General features: G+C 45.1%; 2 protein-coding genes across 2 annotated transcripts; one reads left to right on the top strand and one right to left on the bottom strand.

Annotated features, from left to right (window-relative positions):
• The first annotated feature begins 4,403 nt into the window (after window positions 1-4,403).
• Window positions 4,404-5,208, top strand: DNAJB3 (DnaJ heat shock protein family (Hsp40) member B3). The gene has a single exon (XM_030326313.1). It carries the CDS (start codon window positions 4,421-4,423, stop codon window positions 5,141-5,143), a length of 723 nt encoding a protein of 240 aa, XP_030182173.1. The 5' UTR covers window positions 4,404-4,420; the 3' UTR covers window positions 5,144-5,208.
• An 828-nt stretch (window positions 5,209-6,036) lies between these two features.
• On the bottom strand, window positions 6,037-11,223 carry LOC115521235 (UDP-glucuronosyltransferase 1A3-like). Its single transcript, XM_030326312.1, has 2 exons — window positions 10,268-11,223; window positions 6,037-6,910 (listed from the first exon to the last, which is right to left on the bottom strand). The coding sequence occupies exons 1-2, from the start codon at window positions 11,129-11,131 to the stop codon at window positions 6,872-6,874; spliced, it is 903 nt and encodes a 300-aa protein (XP_030182172.1). The 5' UTR covers window positions 11,132-11,223; the 3' UTR covers window positions 6,037-6,871.
• Window positions 11,224-14,843: the final 3,620 nt, after the last annotated feature.

Genomic DNA, 14,843 nt, shown 5'->3' with positions numbered 1-14,843 from the left:
CCCGTTCTTGAGGGGCCAGAGAAGGGAATGCAGCACCAGCACCTTTGAATGGATTAGATGAGTATTTCCACGGACCAAGAGAGTGTCACCAGAGAGGGAGAAAAAGGCTATGGGGTGACAAATTAGACTTCCTTTTCAGGAATGAAATAGAAAGCAGAATATGTCTTTTTAGAAAGGAAAGAACACGGGGTAGTTGGGTGGCTCAGTCGGTTGAGCATCCGACTTCAACTCAGGTCATGATCTCTCAGTTTGTGAGTTCGAGCCCCGCGTCAGGCTCTGTGCTGACAGCTCGGAGCCCACTTGGGATTCTCTGTCCCTCTCTCTCTCTCTTTCTCTGCCCCTCTCCCCCTTCTCTCTCTCTCAAAAATAAATAAGCATTAAAAAAAAATAAAATGGAAAGGAAAGAACGAGACACTGCAAGCCTACTTTGGGCCCGTGGTAACCTTGAAGAACGTTCCCCACAGGTGACTCAGGGCTCTCTGCCCAATCACTGCCTCATTTTTTGATTCATTCACCCAGCAAAATACCTACTGAGTCCAGCGTGCACAGCGCTGGGCCTGGGGCTGGGTCTGGGGTACCAGCAGAGATGAGTCCAGATGAGTCCCCCACCTCCCCAGAACTCCGGTTCCACCGGAAGGGACAGACTGACGACGCAAACAGGTGAGCAGATGCATGAGAGGCACGCCAGGAAGGAAATGAACGCCGCTGGCTAGTGAATGGCGGGAAGGGAAAGCCACCTGAGTGTGCCACATACAGAAGGCCTTTCCAGGGCAGATCCGCGTTCCCTCAGAGAGGCAGTGAGAGAGCACTCTGTCAGTCAGAAACGAAAATCGGTAAGTGAGCAAAAGTAAGTGAAACCGTGCTTGTCACACAACCCCAAGGCCCAAGGAAAGCAGATACTCTGAGAAATTCTGATGACCCCATTGAAGCAAAGGGGAAAGGTGAACAGAAACAGTAAGAATGTATATTTACTGAGCACGCACTAGGTGCCAAGTGTGGTGTTTAGCACTTTACAACACATCTTATGTAATCCCCAGAAGTATCCCCTTAAAGCAGGTACTATTATTCCCATTTTACAAAGGAAGACACGGAGGCTCAGAGAGACAAGGTGATTTGCCAGAGTCCTGAATTTACTAAGCGGCAGACTGAGATCCGGGCCCCAAGCGTCAGAGCATAGAGACCTTGCTCTTACCTACAGCTCCCCATGGCTTCTAGCAGTTCCCAGATCTTACAGCTGGGTTCAAAATTTACAGCCAACTAGGAGTCAGAAGTAAAGCTGTGATTCCCAAGGTCATTACTCAATTGAAATAAATGGAGAGAAGGCAGAGGGCAGGATTTGGGGACCAAGTAGAATGTGCTCCCACAGCAACACCCAGCACTAGCTGGAGCCCCAAAAGATCAAGTGAAGGGTCAGAGAGCAAGTATGGGAGTCGCAAATAGAAATGCCCCTCCCTGGGGCACTTGGATGGTTCAGTTAGTTGAGCATTGGACTTCAGCTCAATGATCTCACAATTTATGAGTTCAAGCTCCACATCGGGCTCTCGGCTGCCAATGCAGAGCCCACTTGGGATCCTCTGTCTCCCTTTCTCTATCTCTGCCCCCCCCCCACTTGCTCGCTGGCTCTCTCTCAAAAATAAAATAAACATTTTTTTAAAAATGCCCCTCTCTAAGAAATGGCAAATCCAAGTGCAGACAGAACTGATCACCTTGTCCTTTCTTTTGGAGATCACTGTTGTACTCTACAATCCCAGGATGAGAGCACAGACCCTGGCATTTTGACCATGGACGTCACTGGCCACCCATATTCAGGGACCTGTTAGAAGGTCATGGAGAAAATGCTAACTTTAAAGTTTTGATGTCCTGTGGGGCATATTCACAGGGCCTCCCTCATTCTGGTGCACAGAATAGGTACTCAAGATTTCCCTTCCCACCATCCTTCCTCCACAGACATCCAGTCTGGTACTTACTTGTATATAGGTGCACTCCTACACATGGGAGCTCCAAAGCTCCCCACCCACACCCACCCCACCCCAAGCACTTTCCATTCTCCAGGACTAAGATTCCGGGTGGGTAGCAAAGAGGTAGCAATGTTTTGGCTCCTTGGGTGTACCCCTATCTGCCATTCTGAAATTCACAATCCAATTTAAACATTAAGGGCAATCATTCTTCTGAACTCTCAGTGTCATAAGAGTTCATCTGTAGATTGCCCAGAGCAAAAGGGCTGTAAACCCACACAGTCACCACTGTGATGATTTTATGACTTTCCCTGCATCACTCAAAGCCTCAGAACTTTTTGAGGCCTCTGTTGCACCTGCATGGTTTGGAGCCATGACTCTACCCTTACAAGCAGGGTTTCGGCTTTGGAATCACTCACTCAGGTGGTTTTGCAGGCAGTAAATACTCAGTAAATGTTTTTTGTACAGAGGTGTCTTCCCTTCTTCCCTTCTCCTTTGCTCAAGGCCCCATATCCATGCAAGCAACTGCTGGATCCACTGTCTCAGAGATGCCATAGTCCTGTATCAGGGCCTCAGACCCCAAGGCTCCCAACCCCCGTCTACCCTCCATCAGCTGCCCCCTGCACTGCCCTATCCCACCACCATCCCTGAAACCTTGGTCAACAATCTCCTAGGACCCAGAATAAAATTCAGAGTCTTTGGGCTTGCCCTCAGAATTCACTGGAATGGACCTTGAGCTCACCTGTCCAAGCTCATTCCTCCTCTCCAGCCCTTTGACTAGACCCCTCCCTCTGCCCCTTTCCCTCCAGTCATTCTGGAGCACTTGACCTTGCCCAATCATGCTTTTCCCACATTGCTTGGTTCACGCTAGACTCTACTCCAAATCCGCTTCCTAATACTGTTTATTCCTTGATTATAAAATGTCAAATCCATGATTATAGGATTGTATTCGGTACCTCAAAATGACCTAAAGTCAGCAGTTTGTTCTGGTGACATAAAGTCAGCAGTTTGTTCTGGTGACAGAGTGTGCCTTATTGGGTCTACTACCCTTTATGATGAAATATTACAGAGTTCATCGGTTAATCATTTTCCTATTAGAGCTTAGTGACCTTTATTGGTGTTGACTTACCATTTATTAAAGCAAAAAATACAGTGTCAGAGAATAAGGAGAAAATAGAGAGAAGTCAGAGGTCCAAAAATGCCAAAAAGAAAATCACAGTCAAGGTAGAGCAGTTTTAGTGGAAATAATTACTGCACCCAAGTTGACCAGCACTGTAAACACAGCAGCAACTTTTTTTTAATGTTTATTATTGAGAGAGACAGACAGAAACAGAGTGCAGGCAGGGGAGTGTTAGAGAGAGGGGGAGACATAGAATCTGAAGCAGGCTCCAGGTTCCAAGCTGTTAGCATAGAGCCCCACGCGGGGCTCAAAGTCACAAACCGCAAGATATGACCTGAGGTGAAGTCAGACCTTTGACTGAGCCCCCCGGGTGTCCCTATTGCCAGCAAATTTTACTAGTTTTGACATACTAGACCAGGAGTTCTCAAACTGTGGGCCAAAGCCTCATGGGAACACCCAAGAATTTTTTAGGGGAATTTTGCAAAGTCAAAACTATTTCGATAATACTATCTGGCTTTTTCACTCACATGATCTCTTTTATGTACAGTGGAGTCTCTCTCTGGCCACATCACCTGTAGTATAGCAATAGATTGCCTGCAGAAGCAGAAGAATCCAGTTCTCTTCTTTTAAACCAGAGAGACACAAAAAAATGTAACATGATGCCCTTCTTCAGTAATTTTGTTTTGAAAAAGTTGTTTTCCCATAGAAATATTATTTATCTTAGCGTGTAATGGTTTTATTGCTATTAAATTGACTATTGAGGGTTTTTTTGAGTGCCTTAATTTCTAACGGTGTCAGTATTGATTGTTACAACCTATATGAACTAAAGCAAAAGGGTCCTGGGGCCAAAACACAGGAGAACTGCTGTCCTGGACAAACGATGTGGGTGACCTTCAGCACAAGGTCAGACTAAACGCACCGCCATCAGTCTACGCCCACCGGGCGAAGGGGGGGGGGGTATCTGACAGAAAGCCTGCTTTAAAAAATACCACTCTGCCCCACCGCCAGAACGTGGGCCCCCACTTCCACCCGCTAACTTCCTCTTTTTCCAGCGAGATTTGTAGGTCACCGGCCCCAGCCGGAAGGCGGGTGGGTGGGGCCAGGTGGTGGGCGGGGCCCCGGTAGGCGGGGCGTCCGCGCCCGAGCGAACCACGCCACAGAGAGCCTCATCGGAAGCGCGGCAGGTCCCGCCCCCCGGCGCTGCATTCTGGGATGCGGCCTCGGCCAATGAGGCGCGGGCTACGTCACAAGGGCTCCCCTTCCCTGCTGCCTGGCGTCGCGGGGCACTCGGGCCCGCGTCCCCTCGTCGTGCCCGTGGCCCACGGGCCGTGCCGCGCTGTCCACCATGGTGGACTACTACGAGGTGCTGGGCGTGCCCCGCCAGGCCTCGTCCGAGGCCATCAAGAAGGCGTACCGCAAGCTGGCACTCAAGTGGCACCCCGACAAAAACCCCGAGAACAAGGAGGAGGCGGAGAGGCGGTTCAAGCAGGTGGCCCAGGCCTACGAGGTGTTGTCAGACGCCACGAAGAGGGACGTCTACGACCGCTACGGCGAGGCCGGAGTGGAGGACTGCGGCGGGGGCGGTGGGCCTTTCCGCGACCCCTTCGAGCACGTCTTCACCTTCCGCGACCCGGCCGAGGTCTTCAGGGAGTTCTTCGGCGGCCGGGACCCATTTTCCTTTGACTTCTTTGGAGACCCGCTGGGGAACCTTGTGGGCGGTCGGAGGAGCTCCCGGAGAAGCAGAAGCAGGGGGACCGCGCCCTTCTTCACCGCCTTCAGTGGATTTCCAGCATTTGGGGGTGGTGTTTCTTCTTTTGATACAGGATTTAGCTCCTTTGGTTCCCTGGGGAATGGAGGCCTTTCTTCCTTCGCCATGTCTTATGGTAGTGGTGGGACCGGCAACTTCAAATCCATGTCGACTTCCACCGAAATCGTCAATGGCAAAAAAATCACCACCAAGAGAATCATTGAGAATGGCCAAGAAAGGGTGGAGGTGGAAGAAGACGGAGAGCTAAAGTCCCTGGTCATAAACGGCAGAGAGCAGTTGCTACACATTGACGCCAAGTAATTCCAGTCCAAGTTGAATTCAAAAAACATTGTGAGGAGCAACAGGACTTTTTTTTTTTTTTTTTTTTTTGAAGATTGCAAGTGCACTCTACTTTCAGAACAACTGTACTCGAGAATTTATAAACAGTTCATGCCGATGCCTATTTGTTGTTATTATTGGGACCATACAATTAGACCTCCATTTGTCTTTAGAACTTGTAAATACCTGTATGCACTTTGCTATTTATTAAACAATCCCGAGGCAGATGCTGATTATTTCGTAGTATTGGGACAAAATGTTTACAGCACCTTGAACCTTGCCTTTCCATTTTGTTTGAAATGTGAGCCAGGTAGTTTGCTCTGAAGTTAACGTTGCCAAGATAACTCGTTTTACTTCCAATTTTTCAACACATGGTAGTAAAGGATGTGAGTATATTAATCCTTCTGGCTTAAAGATGCTTTTTAGTCCCACATAAATGCCAGTGACTAGTAAGAGTTTTCCGGTTAAATATAGTATTAAGTGTAGCCTTTTTAAAAAACAGGTTAACCTGACAAAGTGGTGTATTCGGTTCCATTGGCTATTGGAACAAATTACCACAAATTTGGTGGCTTAAAACAAGACACATTTATTCTCTTAAGGATCTGGAGGTCGGAAGTCTAAAGTGAGTTTCATGGACTGACATCAGTGTTAGCAGGAACATGTTCCCTCCAAAGGCTTGAGCAAAATGCTTCAGTGAATTCTTCATGGTTACATGATTAGTTAACAACATCTTTAGGATGCTGTTCAGGTCACGTAAGCAGTAAACCAGTGGTAGTGATTACTCAAAACCCAACACAAATAGGATTACTAGCCTGTACCCAGCTTGGTTCTACAACTGTGATTTATGGAAATGTGGAAAGTATTTCCATAAAACTACACAAAACTATCCCATTGCCATGTGCAGAATGTATCTATTTTAAAATAGGTTGACAAAAGCCAGGAAGATTGGAGAGCCTGGGATACTGATTGGGTGAGGCAGCATATGCATATTGGAGAGAATACATTTCTGTTGCCACGGTTTATCCCCGTCGTGAAAACTGTTTTGGGCATGGCTACCTTGGGATAGCCCATCACAAAATGTGCCATCCATCCCCTTTGGTTGTGTCTAAGGAAAAGTGTGCGTAAGACATGGGAACAAAAAGGCCACGGAACTGGATAGACTAAAAGTGCAGCATTATTTGTAATTCTTTACAGGAAGCTCATGTGGCCTGAGCACACTTAATTAAGAACATGTGAAGTTGAGTTAAGCCCAATCCCCATGGAATGGTGTGCATACAAGACCTAGCAGGAACATAGGATTCAGCCATTACTATCCCACAAGGGCACACAGTCTGTTAAAACCACGTCAAGTGGTCACTGAGGTATCCTGGGCAGTGCTTCTTAGCCACTAATTGTACAAGAAGTATTATAATAAAGAAGACTGCCAGAGCTTTTAAAAAAATGAGTTCATTTGCCTGCCAGGCAAGGGGACTCACCAGTGAAGATATTCATAGTTGTTGGTGGGGAGGGGAGGAGGAGCAGGGGGAGAAGGGATGTCAGGAGTTTCGAAGTGATAGGAAAGTGCACACCTTCATGGTGGTTATGCTAATTAAGGGTTAACAACTACTGCTCTGTGCAGGACACAATAAGTGCATTTGTGTCTGTACAATTGGTTAACATAAGTCTTCATTGTTCAGGAAAGTCTTCAGTTGGGTGGCATACTGGGGTCACTCAGAAGTCATGGATCTCAACAGCTCTAGTGGAAGCAACCTACAATGGATGAGTCAATGGATGAATATAAAAGCAAAATGTGTATCCATACGATGGACTATTATAGCCTTAAAAAGTAAGGATATTCTGACCTAATGCTACAATATGCATGAACCTTGAGGACATTAGGCTAAGTGAAGAAAGTCAGTTACAAAAAAGGCAAATAGTGTATGCTTCCATTTCTATGAGATGCCTGAAGTGGCCAAATTCGTGAAGACAAAGTAGAATGGTGGCTAGTTATAACAGTTGAGGGCAAACAGCATCCAGTTTTGATATATCTGAATTAGTGCTGCTAAGTGGAAAGTTGCCTTTTACAGAAAAAGAAACCATTTTATTTAAAGAATTTTCCAAATTGAAAATCTCTTTTAAAAAATGTCTTGGCCCCAGAATCACAGTCCTGTATATCAATATTCCTCTTTTATGGAAAGGCTTGAGTGGGCTTTCAGAGTGGAGAAAATGGCATTTCCTTTGGTGCAAAAGATGACCATCTCAAAGACCCTGCAGTGGACTCTCCATGGACTCACTAGCACTTTCCCACAGAGCAACCCCAGTTAAATAAGGAAGTAGTTTAAGACACCATTTTCAGAATTGGGGATGTCACAGTTTTTTAAATAGAAAAAAACTTAAATATACATTTTTAGGTGTATCTATGGAACATTTACAAATGTTAATAATAAGTTACCGATCATAGAAGCCACTAGCTACACGTGACTACCAAGCATTTGGATGTGGCCAGTCCAAATTGAAATATGCTGTAAGTGTAAAATACATACCAGATTTTGAAGATTTAGTATGAAAGCAAAAGAATGTAAAATAGAGCACTTGGGTGGCTCAGTTGGTTAAGCATCCAACTCTTGATTTTGGCTCAGGTCATGATCTCACCATTAGTGAGATTAAGCCCCACTTTGGGCCCCATGCTCGCAGCACAGAGCCTGCTTAGGACTCTCTCTCTCCCTCTCTCTCTGCCCCTCCCCCGCTCATGCACTCATGCTCTCTCAAGCACACGCATGCTCTCTCTCAACATAAATAAACTTTTTAAAAAATAAAGTGAAATATCTCATTAATAATTTTATGTTGAGTATATGTTGAAGGTATAATGTTTTATATATATTTGATTGAATAAAATATACCAAAATTAGTTTTACCCTCTTCATGCCTTTTTTAAAACATGCCTACTAAAATTTTTTAAACATTCTCTGATTAAAATATAAAATGATTAGAAAAATAAGAGAAATATAGCTAATATAAACCTTAACTATATGGGAATAAAGAAACAGCTTTGAAGATAGCTATGAGCTCAAAGAGGAAATCCAAACCATTGAGTTACCAAAAACAAAAAGGAAAAATATATGAGCAATTTATGCGAAAACCTAGGAAACAGGAAAAGTTTTATGACTTTCGGTGTTTCATTATTAAGAAAACTCTAACAGGAACTTAATGCTTACCAAAGGAAAATTAGAAAAATAACTATAACTATAAAATAAACCAAAAAATACAAGAATGACAATCATTAATAAAAAGAAAACTGGAATTAATGCAATAGAAAACAAAAATAGTAAAAAGAATAAACAATTCCAAAAATTATTTCTTTGAGAAAACCAATAAAAGAACTCCACCCATCAGAAATCCTGAGAAAGAAAAGGAGCAAAAATATGAAAGACTTAGACTTCGATCTTTCACATTTGGAGAAAATTTGCATCAAGTACCGAAAGAAGTCACATCTAAGGGTAAACCAAAGTAAGAGAGACAAAATCTCAAAGTAAAAAAGAATTTAGTGGAACAAAAGTGATAATGGTGTGCCTAGCACGTATAATACTTGAGAATTTCAGTGTAAATGATCTTTCGCATACCAAATAAATTGGCACAAACATCTAACGGTCTCCAGATGACATACCTTGTCCTGCTGGGCACTTTTTAAATAATGGTAATAGATAATATTTATTGTATGCTCATTGTGACAATAGTAAGGCCAGAATAGTTGGGTCACCTGCCCACCTGCCCGTTCAGCTAGAAAAACGGGAGTGAGAATTTGAACCAGTGCAGTTAACTCCAGAGGATATATTTACATAGCAACACTAAAAGAAAAGAGCACCAGCTACTTTTTAAATGCCTTCCTATTTTTCAGTTCTTACAAGCCTAAGATATATTTTTTAAGTGAATAAATGCATTGCACAAAGGAAAAAGCCAGATAGTATAGCTCGCTTGTGGTCTGAAGCAAAAAGAGAAATGGCATTAGAGTCCTGTGCAATAATATGTACATAAATAAAAAGAGATACAGAAGTAAGAATGCAAAAACTATAAAAGATCTAAAGTCATGGAAGTTAATATAAAGTCAGTGAATATGGCATAAATGGGGGGAAAAAAGATGGCTAACTCAGTGGATTAAGAAATAAAATAGCTCCCATGAGTCCTATTTCAATTAAACCCAAATATCCAGGATTAATGTCAGATGCCTCTGAAAGTATTAGTAAAGCAATAATTTCGACCATGGAAACCTGGGCTGGGAGGGTGGGCCTGGTGATGCGGTCAGCCCTCCCAACAACTCTTTCCCCTTTTAGACTCCATTCTTTTCATCACCGTCCTCCGCTTCACTGGGTTTATAGGCTCCTAGTTTTATCTCTTCCTTAGTCCCTCCGACCAGCCTTTGATGACTTCAGCATCCCAAGCCATTCAACCGACCTGCCATGCAATTCTGCTAGTCCCGAGTTATATACCAGATATCAACACCTGGTCGGAAAACTTGTCAGCACAGCTCCCTCTCTGAAAACTTGAACTCGGTTACTTTCTCGGGTCACAGAGACCCCACCTTCTCTCTTCTGCATTGTCTCACTTCCCCTTAATTTACTCAAGCTCTCAGACACTCCTGCTCCCTTTTGGTGTTTAGGTCTCCTATGATCACACTTTAGTCCCTTCCAAGACGAAGCCACTAAAAACGACCGTGTCAACAAACACAATGCGATAGTTCCTTTGTCCTCCAGGATGAGCAAACACCCACAAGCAAAACCTCCTGATGGATCAGCCCACAACTCGGTTTCTCTGCTCCTACACAGCTGGAGAAAATTGCACAACTATGAAGACGGCGCCTGCCCGGAAGATAGTCTTGGTTGACTCAAAGCAGCACTTGCCAATCCTATCACAGACGCTCACCCCTGCCTCTCATTTTTCTCAGTGACCCTGGCAAACCTTTCCTGCACTGGTGGAGGCACTTCAACATTCATCTTACCAAACTGTCAGGAGAACGAGAGATAGACATCTTTAGAAAGACTGGTAGATAAGTAAACACCTGGAAGTAAATTAAGAAAAAAAAAAACAAAAAACATGTGTTCCACTTGGAACATTGTAGGCACCCATACAGACCTGTGATAACGGCTTCCTGTTGGCACAGTTTATGCCCCCGATGAAGACCATGTTGGGCATCACTGGCCTGGGGTAGTCCAGTACAAAGTCTCCTCTGAACAGCCACATGGATGCAGAGCTGAAAACATCCACCACCGACACCTCTCTCTGCAGGAGTTCAGAGGCGAGGCTTGCATAAGGAGTGAAAGCAATGTGGCAAATGTACTTCAGGGACAGAGGGTAGAGCATGTTCTTGACCCTTTGCAGGAACGTCATGTGGTCTGAATTCGTTGTTAATAGCCTAGGAATATATGAGGAAGGGTTTGGGCACTGCGTGCCCTCAAAATCTAAGTCGCATGGAACAGAGCGCAAAAAAAACACGGCAGGCAGCGACAGGTACTTAGCCAGGACTGCCCCACAGGGGTAAACAGGATCTGTTAAAACCACATCAAAGGAACTGGAGTTCAGGTGCCCGATCAGGTCCTTGTTGTACATCAGCTCCTTGCAAGACCTTTGAAAAATGAAAGAAGCCGTTTTCAAATTTTCCGTGATTTTCAAAAACATCTTTAGAAAATGTACTTTTTCAAAAACCAGATAAGAGTGGCCCAGAAAGAGGTCATTAAATTCCTCCTGGGTGCACGGAATGGCGTAGGTCATCAGGGTGAAAAAGTCCTCTTTTTTGATATGCAGATTCACCTCCGCCGAAACGACCACTATTTCGTGGCCTCTGGCATGGAGCTCCTGCAGGGCCTCCTTCATGCTGAGCCAGTGGCTGCCATCCGTGGGCAAGACCAGCACCTTCCCACCTTCAGCCCGGGGCGCGACACACAGGAACAGCAACAGCCCCGTGAGCACCGGCAGGGGAACCGGGAATCCTGCAGCCATGTCCGTGGAAGCTCAAAGCAGCTGACTTTTCCAATCAGGCTGTGTCTCCTGCATTTATTTCCATCATCTTTATCTTATCATTGAGTCACTCAGAAGGGCAAGTAACTGGCAGGCAGCGTGCCTTCCTTATGTTAATCATTACAAACTAAATCTATGCCAGTCGTTCACCACTGGCCCCACCCTTCTGCTTGCACACAGGGAGAGATCAATTCCCTGTACGTAGGGGAAACTCACCTGCCTTCGCTGCTCTCTCCAAGGATCATTCTAACTCACTCTCTTGCTTTTTTTTTTTTTTTTTTTTTAATTTTTTTTTTTCAACGTTTATTTATTTTTGGGACAGAGAGAGACAGAGCATGAACGGGGGAGGGGCAGAGAGAGAGGGAGACACAGAATCGGAAACAGGCTCCAGGCTCTGAGCCATCAGCCCAGAGCCTGACGCGGGGCTCGAACTCCCGGACCGCGAGATCGTGACCTGGCTGAAGTCGGACGCTTAACCGACTGCGCCACCCAGGCGCCCCCACTCTCTTGCTTTTTATCCAATTCTCAGAACAAGACTGTGGATACCCGCTACATTGGCTCTCCTATTTCTCTGTTAATGGCATCCTAAAGGGCTGTGACCAAGCTCTGAGGAGTCCCCAATGCCCCAGTCTCCAAGCACAACTAACCTCTCTGGTGGATGTGCCCTTAACTGACAACTCTTAATGCTCTTTCCTCCCATGCACGGGTAACATGGAGCACACCCAGAAAGATCTATAACGTTGCTAAGGCAGCTTTCTCTAAACAGGGAGTGCAACACTAGCTCTTTGGTTTTGTCCTTTTTTTTTTTTTTTTTTTTTTTTCCACATCAGGACGTCTCTTGCAATGGTCAGGGAAGACTTGAGGTGGCTGTCAAATATGGAAATATCTTGAAGGATCCTGCGTTGGAGACTCGAAGACAACACAAGTGTTTGTTGAGCATTCTATATTTACTCCACGAAATAAGAGTTGCTGTTATCTACAGCATAAATGGGCAAGGTGACCCTTAGCGATGACCTAGTGGGGGCAGAGAGCACCCTCGTGCAGGGCATGCTCACCTTGGAACAAGTGGACACCATGACCCAGCCTCGACTCAGGCTCTGTCTCAACTCCTCTTCTCCAATCTTCTGCTATTCTGTTTAGGGATGGGGGTCGTTTGCTAATAACTTCCTTGCCCCACCCTCCTTCCTTTGAAAACCATCCATTTTGTACAATGCCTCAGAGCTCCCCTCTGCTTGCTACATGAGATGCTGCCGATTCATGAGTCCTTAATAAAGCCAGTGGATCTTCAAGTGTACTCAATTGGATTTTTTTCTTTAGCAACTCCAAGATATAAATCTGGCTAGAATAAGTAAAGGAGACATATACCATCCTGGATGGTTAGATTTAACATTGAAATGCTCCTGGTTTTGTCCCAAATTAAGCTATAGATTTACAGATGGGAACTTTTAACATGACCAAAAACTATTTTTCAATTCGCTGAGAAGCATTTCTGGCTTCTGGTAAGAGGAGTCGCTCCTATCAGACCAGTGGCCCCACGGAAAATGATGATAAACTCCTGTAAAATGTTAGGCAGCAAGCAGAAGCATGCAGAAACTAAAGGGGAAAGGGGGGATGGGATGGCATAAGGGTGGCCAGGAGCCAGGGTAGAGTTTCCCACTCTTCTGAGCACTCACTTCTCCTACTTCTGCCCTCACCCATTACATTGCTAGCTCCTCCCTGTTAATAGGGGATTAAGATCCCATTTGTAGCCACGTAGCAGAAGATGGCCAGCACCTCAGTCAACCCACTACCCACCATCGGGTCTCTGCCCCCTTCCAGAGCTTGGACCAAAGTTCTAGAGGTCATCTCTTCCTGCTGTCTCTGTCGTAGTGCCCAACCCATGCCTTGTCTGCCAGCCCCGAAGCCAGCAGAGCAGCGGGCACCGCACATCCTTCTCCAACCTCAGCTCTTCTTCCAACCTTCTAACTAGACCTTCAGCCTCTAGTTAAGCTACGGAGGCCCACCAAGCCTCCCACAGTAGCAGTCCACCCATCCTGCAGTCATTTGTTTCTCTTCTCTGCCACAGAGCACTCTGCACAGTGGCTCCAACGAGTGCACCAAACCAGCCAGTGTTTTCATGTGTCCCCATACTCATCTGGGGGTCCATAAGCATCTGACATATATGCCACCTCCCACAGAAAGGCTGATGGCCAACTCGGGATTTCTCCTGTGACACCTCTTTCCCAAAGCCCGTTTCTTCAGTTTTCTGGCTGGTTCACCAATTGTTGGCTCACAAATTGGTCACTGTACATGGAGGGCAAGGAGAGACCGAAGACAGAGGCAGACCACTCTAGATTGATGGGTGTTGGGGTTAATAAGCAAGGGAACTTACTCACAAGGCTTGTCTTGAGTGGCTGCAAGGTCAAGTGATCTTCGCCCCTACCTGCCAAATCTTAAGAGAGCCCTTAACTGGGTTCAGTCATGTATACCATCCACATGGTCTACCATCAACAATTATCTTCCTCTCTCAAGGCTACATCCTCGGAAACAGCTCCCACTGTGATAACAGTGGGCAGAGCATACATTCTGGGGACAATGGAGGAGCAGAGAAGCCTGGATTCAGCCCCCAGATGTAACCCAGCATGAACATCCTCCCAACTGCTTCCTCCGACACTCAATAAAAACAACAACAACAGGGGCGCCTGGGTGGCGCAGTCGGTTAAGCGTCTGACTTCAGCCAGGTCACGATCTCGCGGTCCGTGAGTTCGAGCCCCGCGTCAGGCTCTGGGCTGATGGCTCAGAGCCTGGAGCCTGTTTCCGATTCTGTGTCTCCCTCTCTCTCTGCCCCTCCCCCGTTCATGCTCTGTCTCTCTCTGTCCCAAAAATAAATAAACGTTGGAAAAAAAAATTAAAAAAAAAAAAACAACAACAACAAAAACCAATTTTTTAATTTGCAAAGGATTTGAATAGATTGTCCAAAGGTCAGCAAGCATATGAAACTATGCTCCACATCAATAGTCATCAAGGAACTGCAAATAAAAATGAGATATCAATTCTCCACCACTAGGATAGCTGTAATAAAAAAACTTTTAAATGCAAAATAACAACTGTTGGCAAAGATGTGGGGAAACTGGAATATCCATACATTGCTGGTGGGAATATAAAATGGTGTAGCCACTGTAGAAAACAGTTTGACAGTTCCTCAACAAGTTACACATAAAATTACCATCTGACCCAGCGATTCCACGCCTGGGTATATACTCAAAAGAACGGAAAACAACTGGTTTTTTTAGTTATTATTTTAATTTACATCCAAGTTAGTTGGCATATAGTGCAATAATGATTTCAGGAGTAGAATCCAGTGATTCATCCCCTACATATAGCACCCAATGTTCATCCCAACAAGTGCCCTCATTAATGCCCCTTGCCCATTTAGCCCATCACCCCCCACCCAAAACCCCTCCAGCAACCCTCAGTTTGTTCTCTGTATTTAAGAGTCTCTTATATTTTGTCCCCCCTCCTTGTTTTTATACTATTTTTGCTTCCCTTCCCTTATGTTCATCTGTTTTGTATCTTAAATTCCACATGAGTGAAGTCATATGATATTCATCTTTCTCTGACTGACCAATTTCACCTAGCATAATACATTCTAATTCTATCCACGTTGTTGCAAATGGCAAAATTTCATTTTTTTTGATTTCCAAGTAATATTCCA

The sequence above is a fragment of the Lynx canadensis genome, chromosome C1, assembly GCF_007474595.2.
Source record: "Lynx canadensis isolate LIC74 chromosome C1, mLynCan4.pri.v2, whole genome shotgun sequence".
Lineage (NCBI taxonomy): Eukaryota > Metazoa > Chordata > Mammalia > Carnivora > Felidae > Lynx > Lynx canadensis.
The sequence above is the reverse complement of the archived record's forward strand: the minus strand, read 5'-3'. Positions and strand labels throughout refer to the sequence as shown.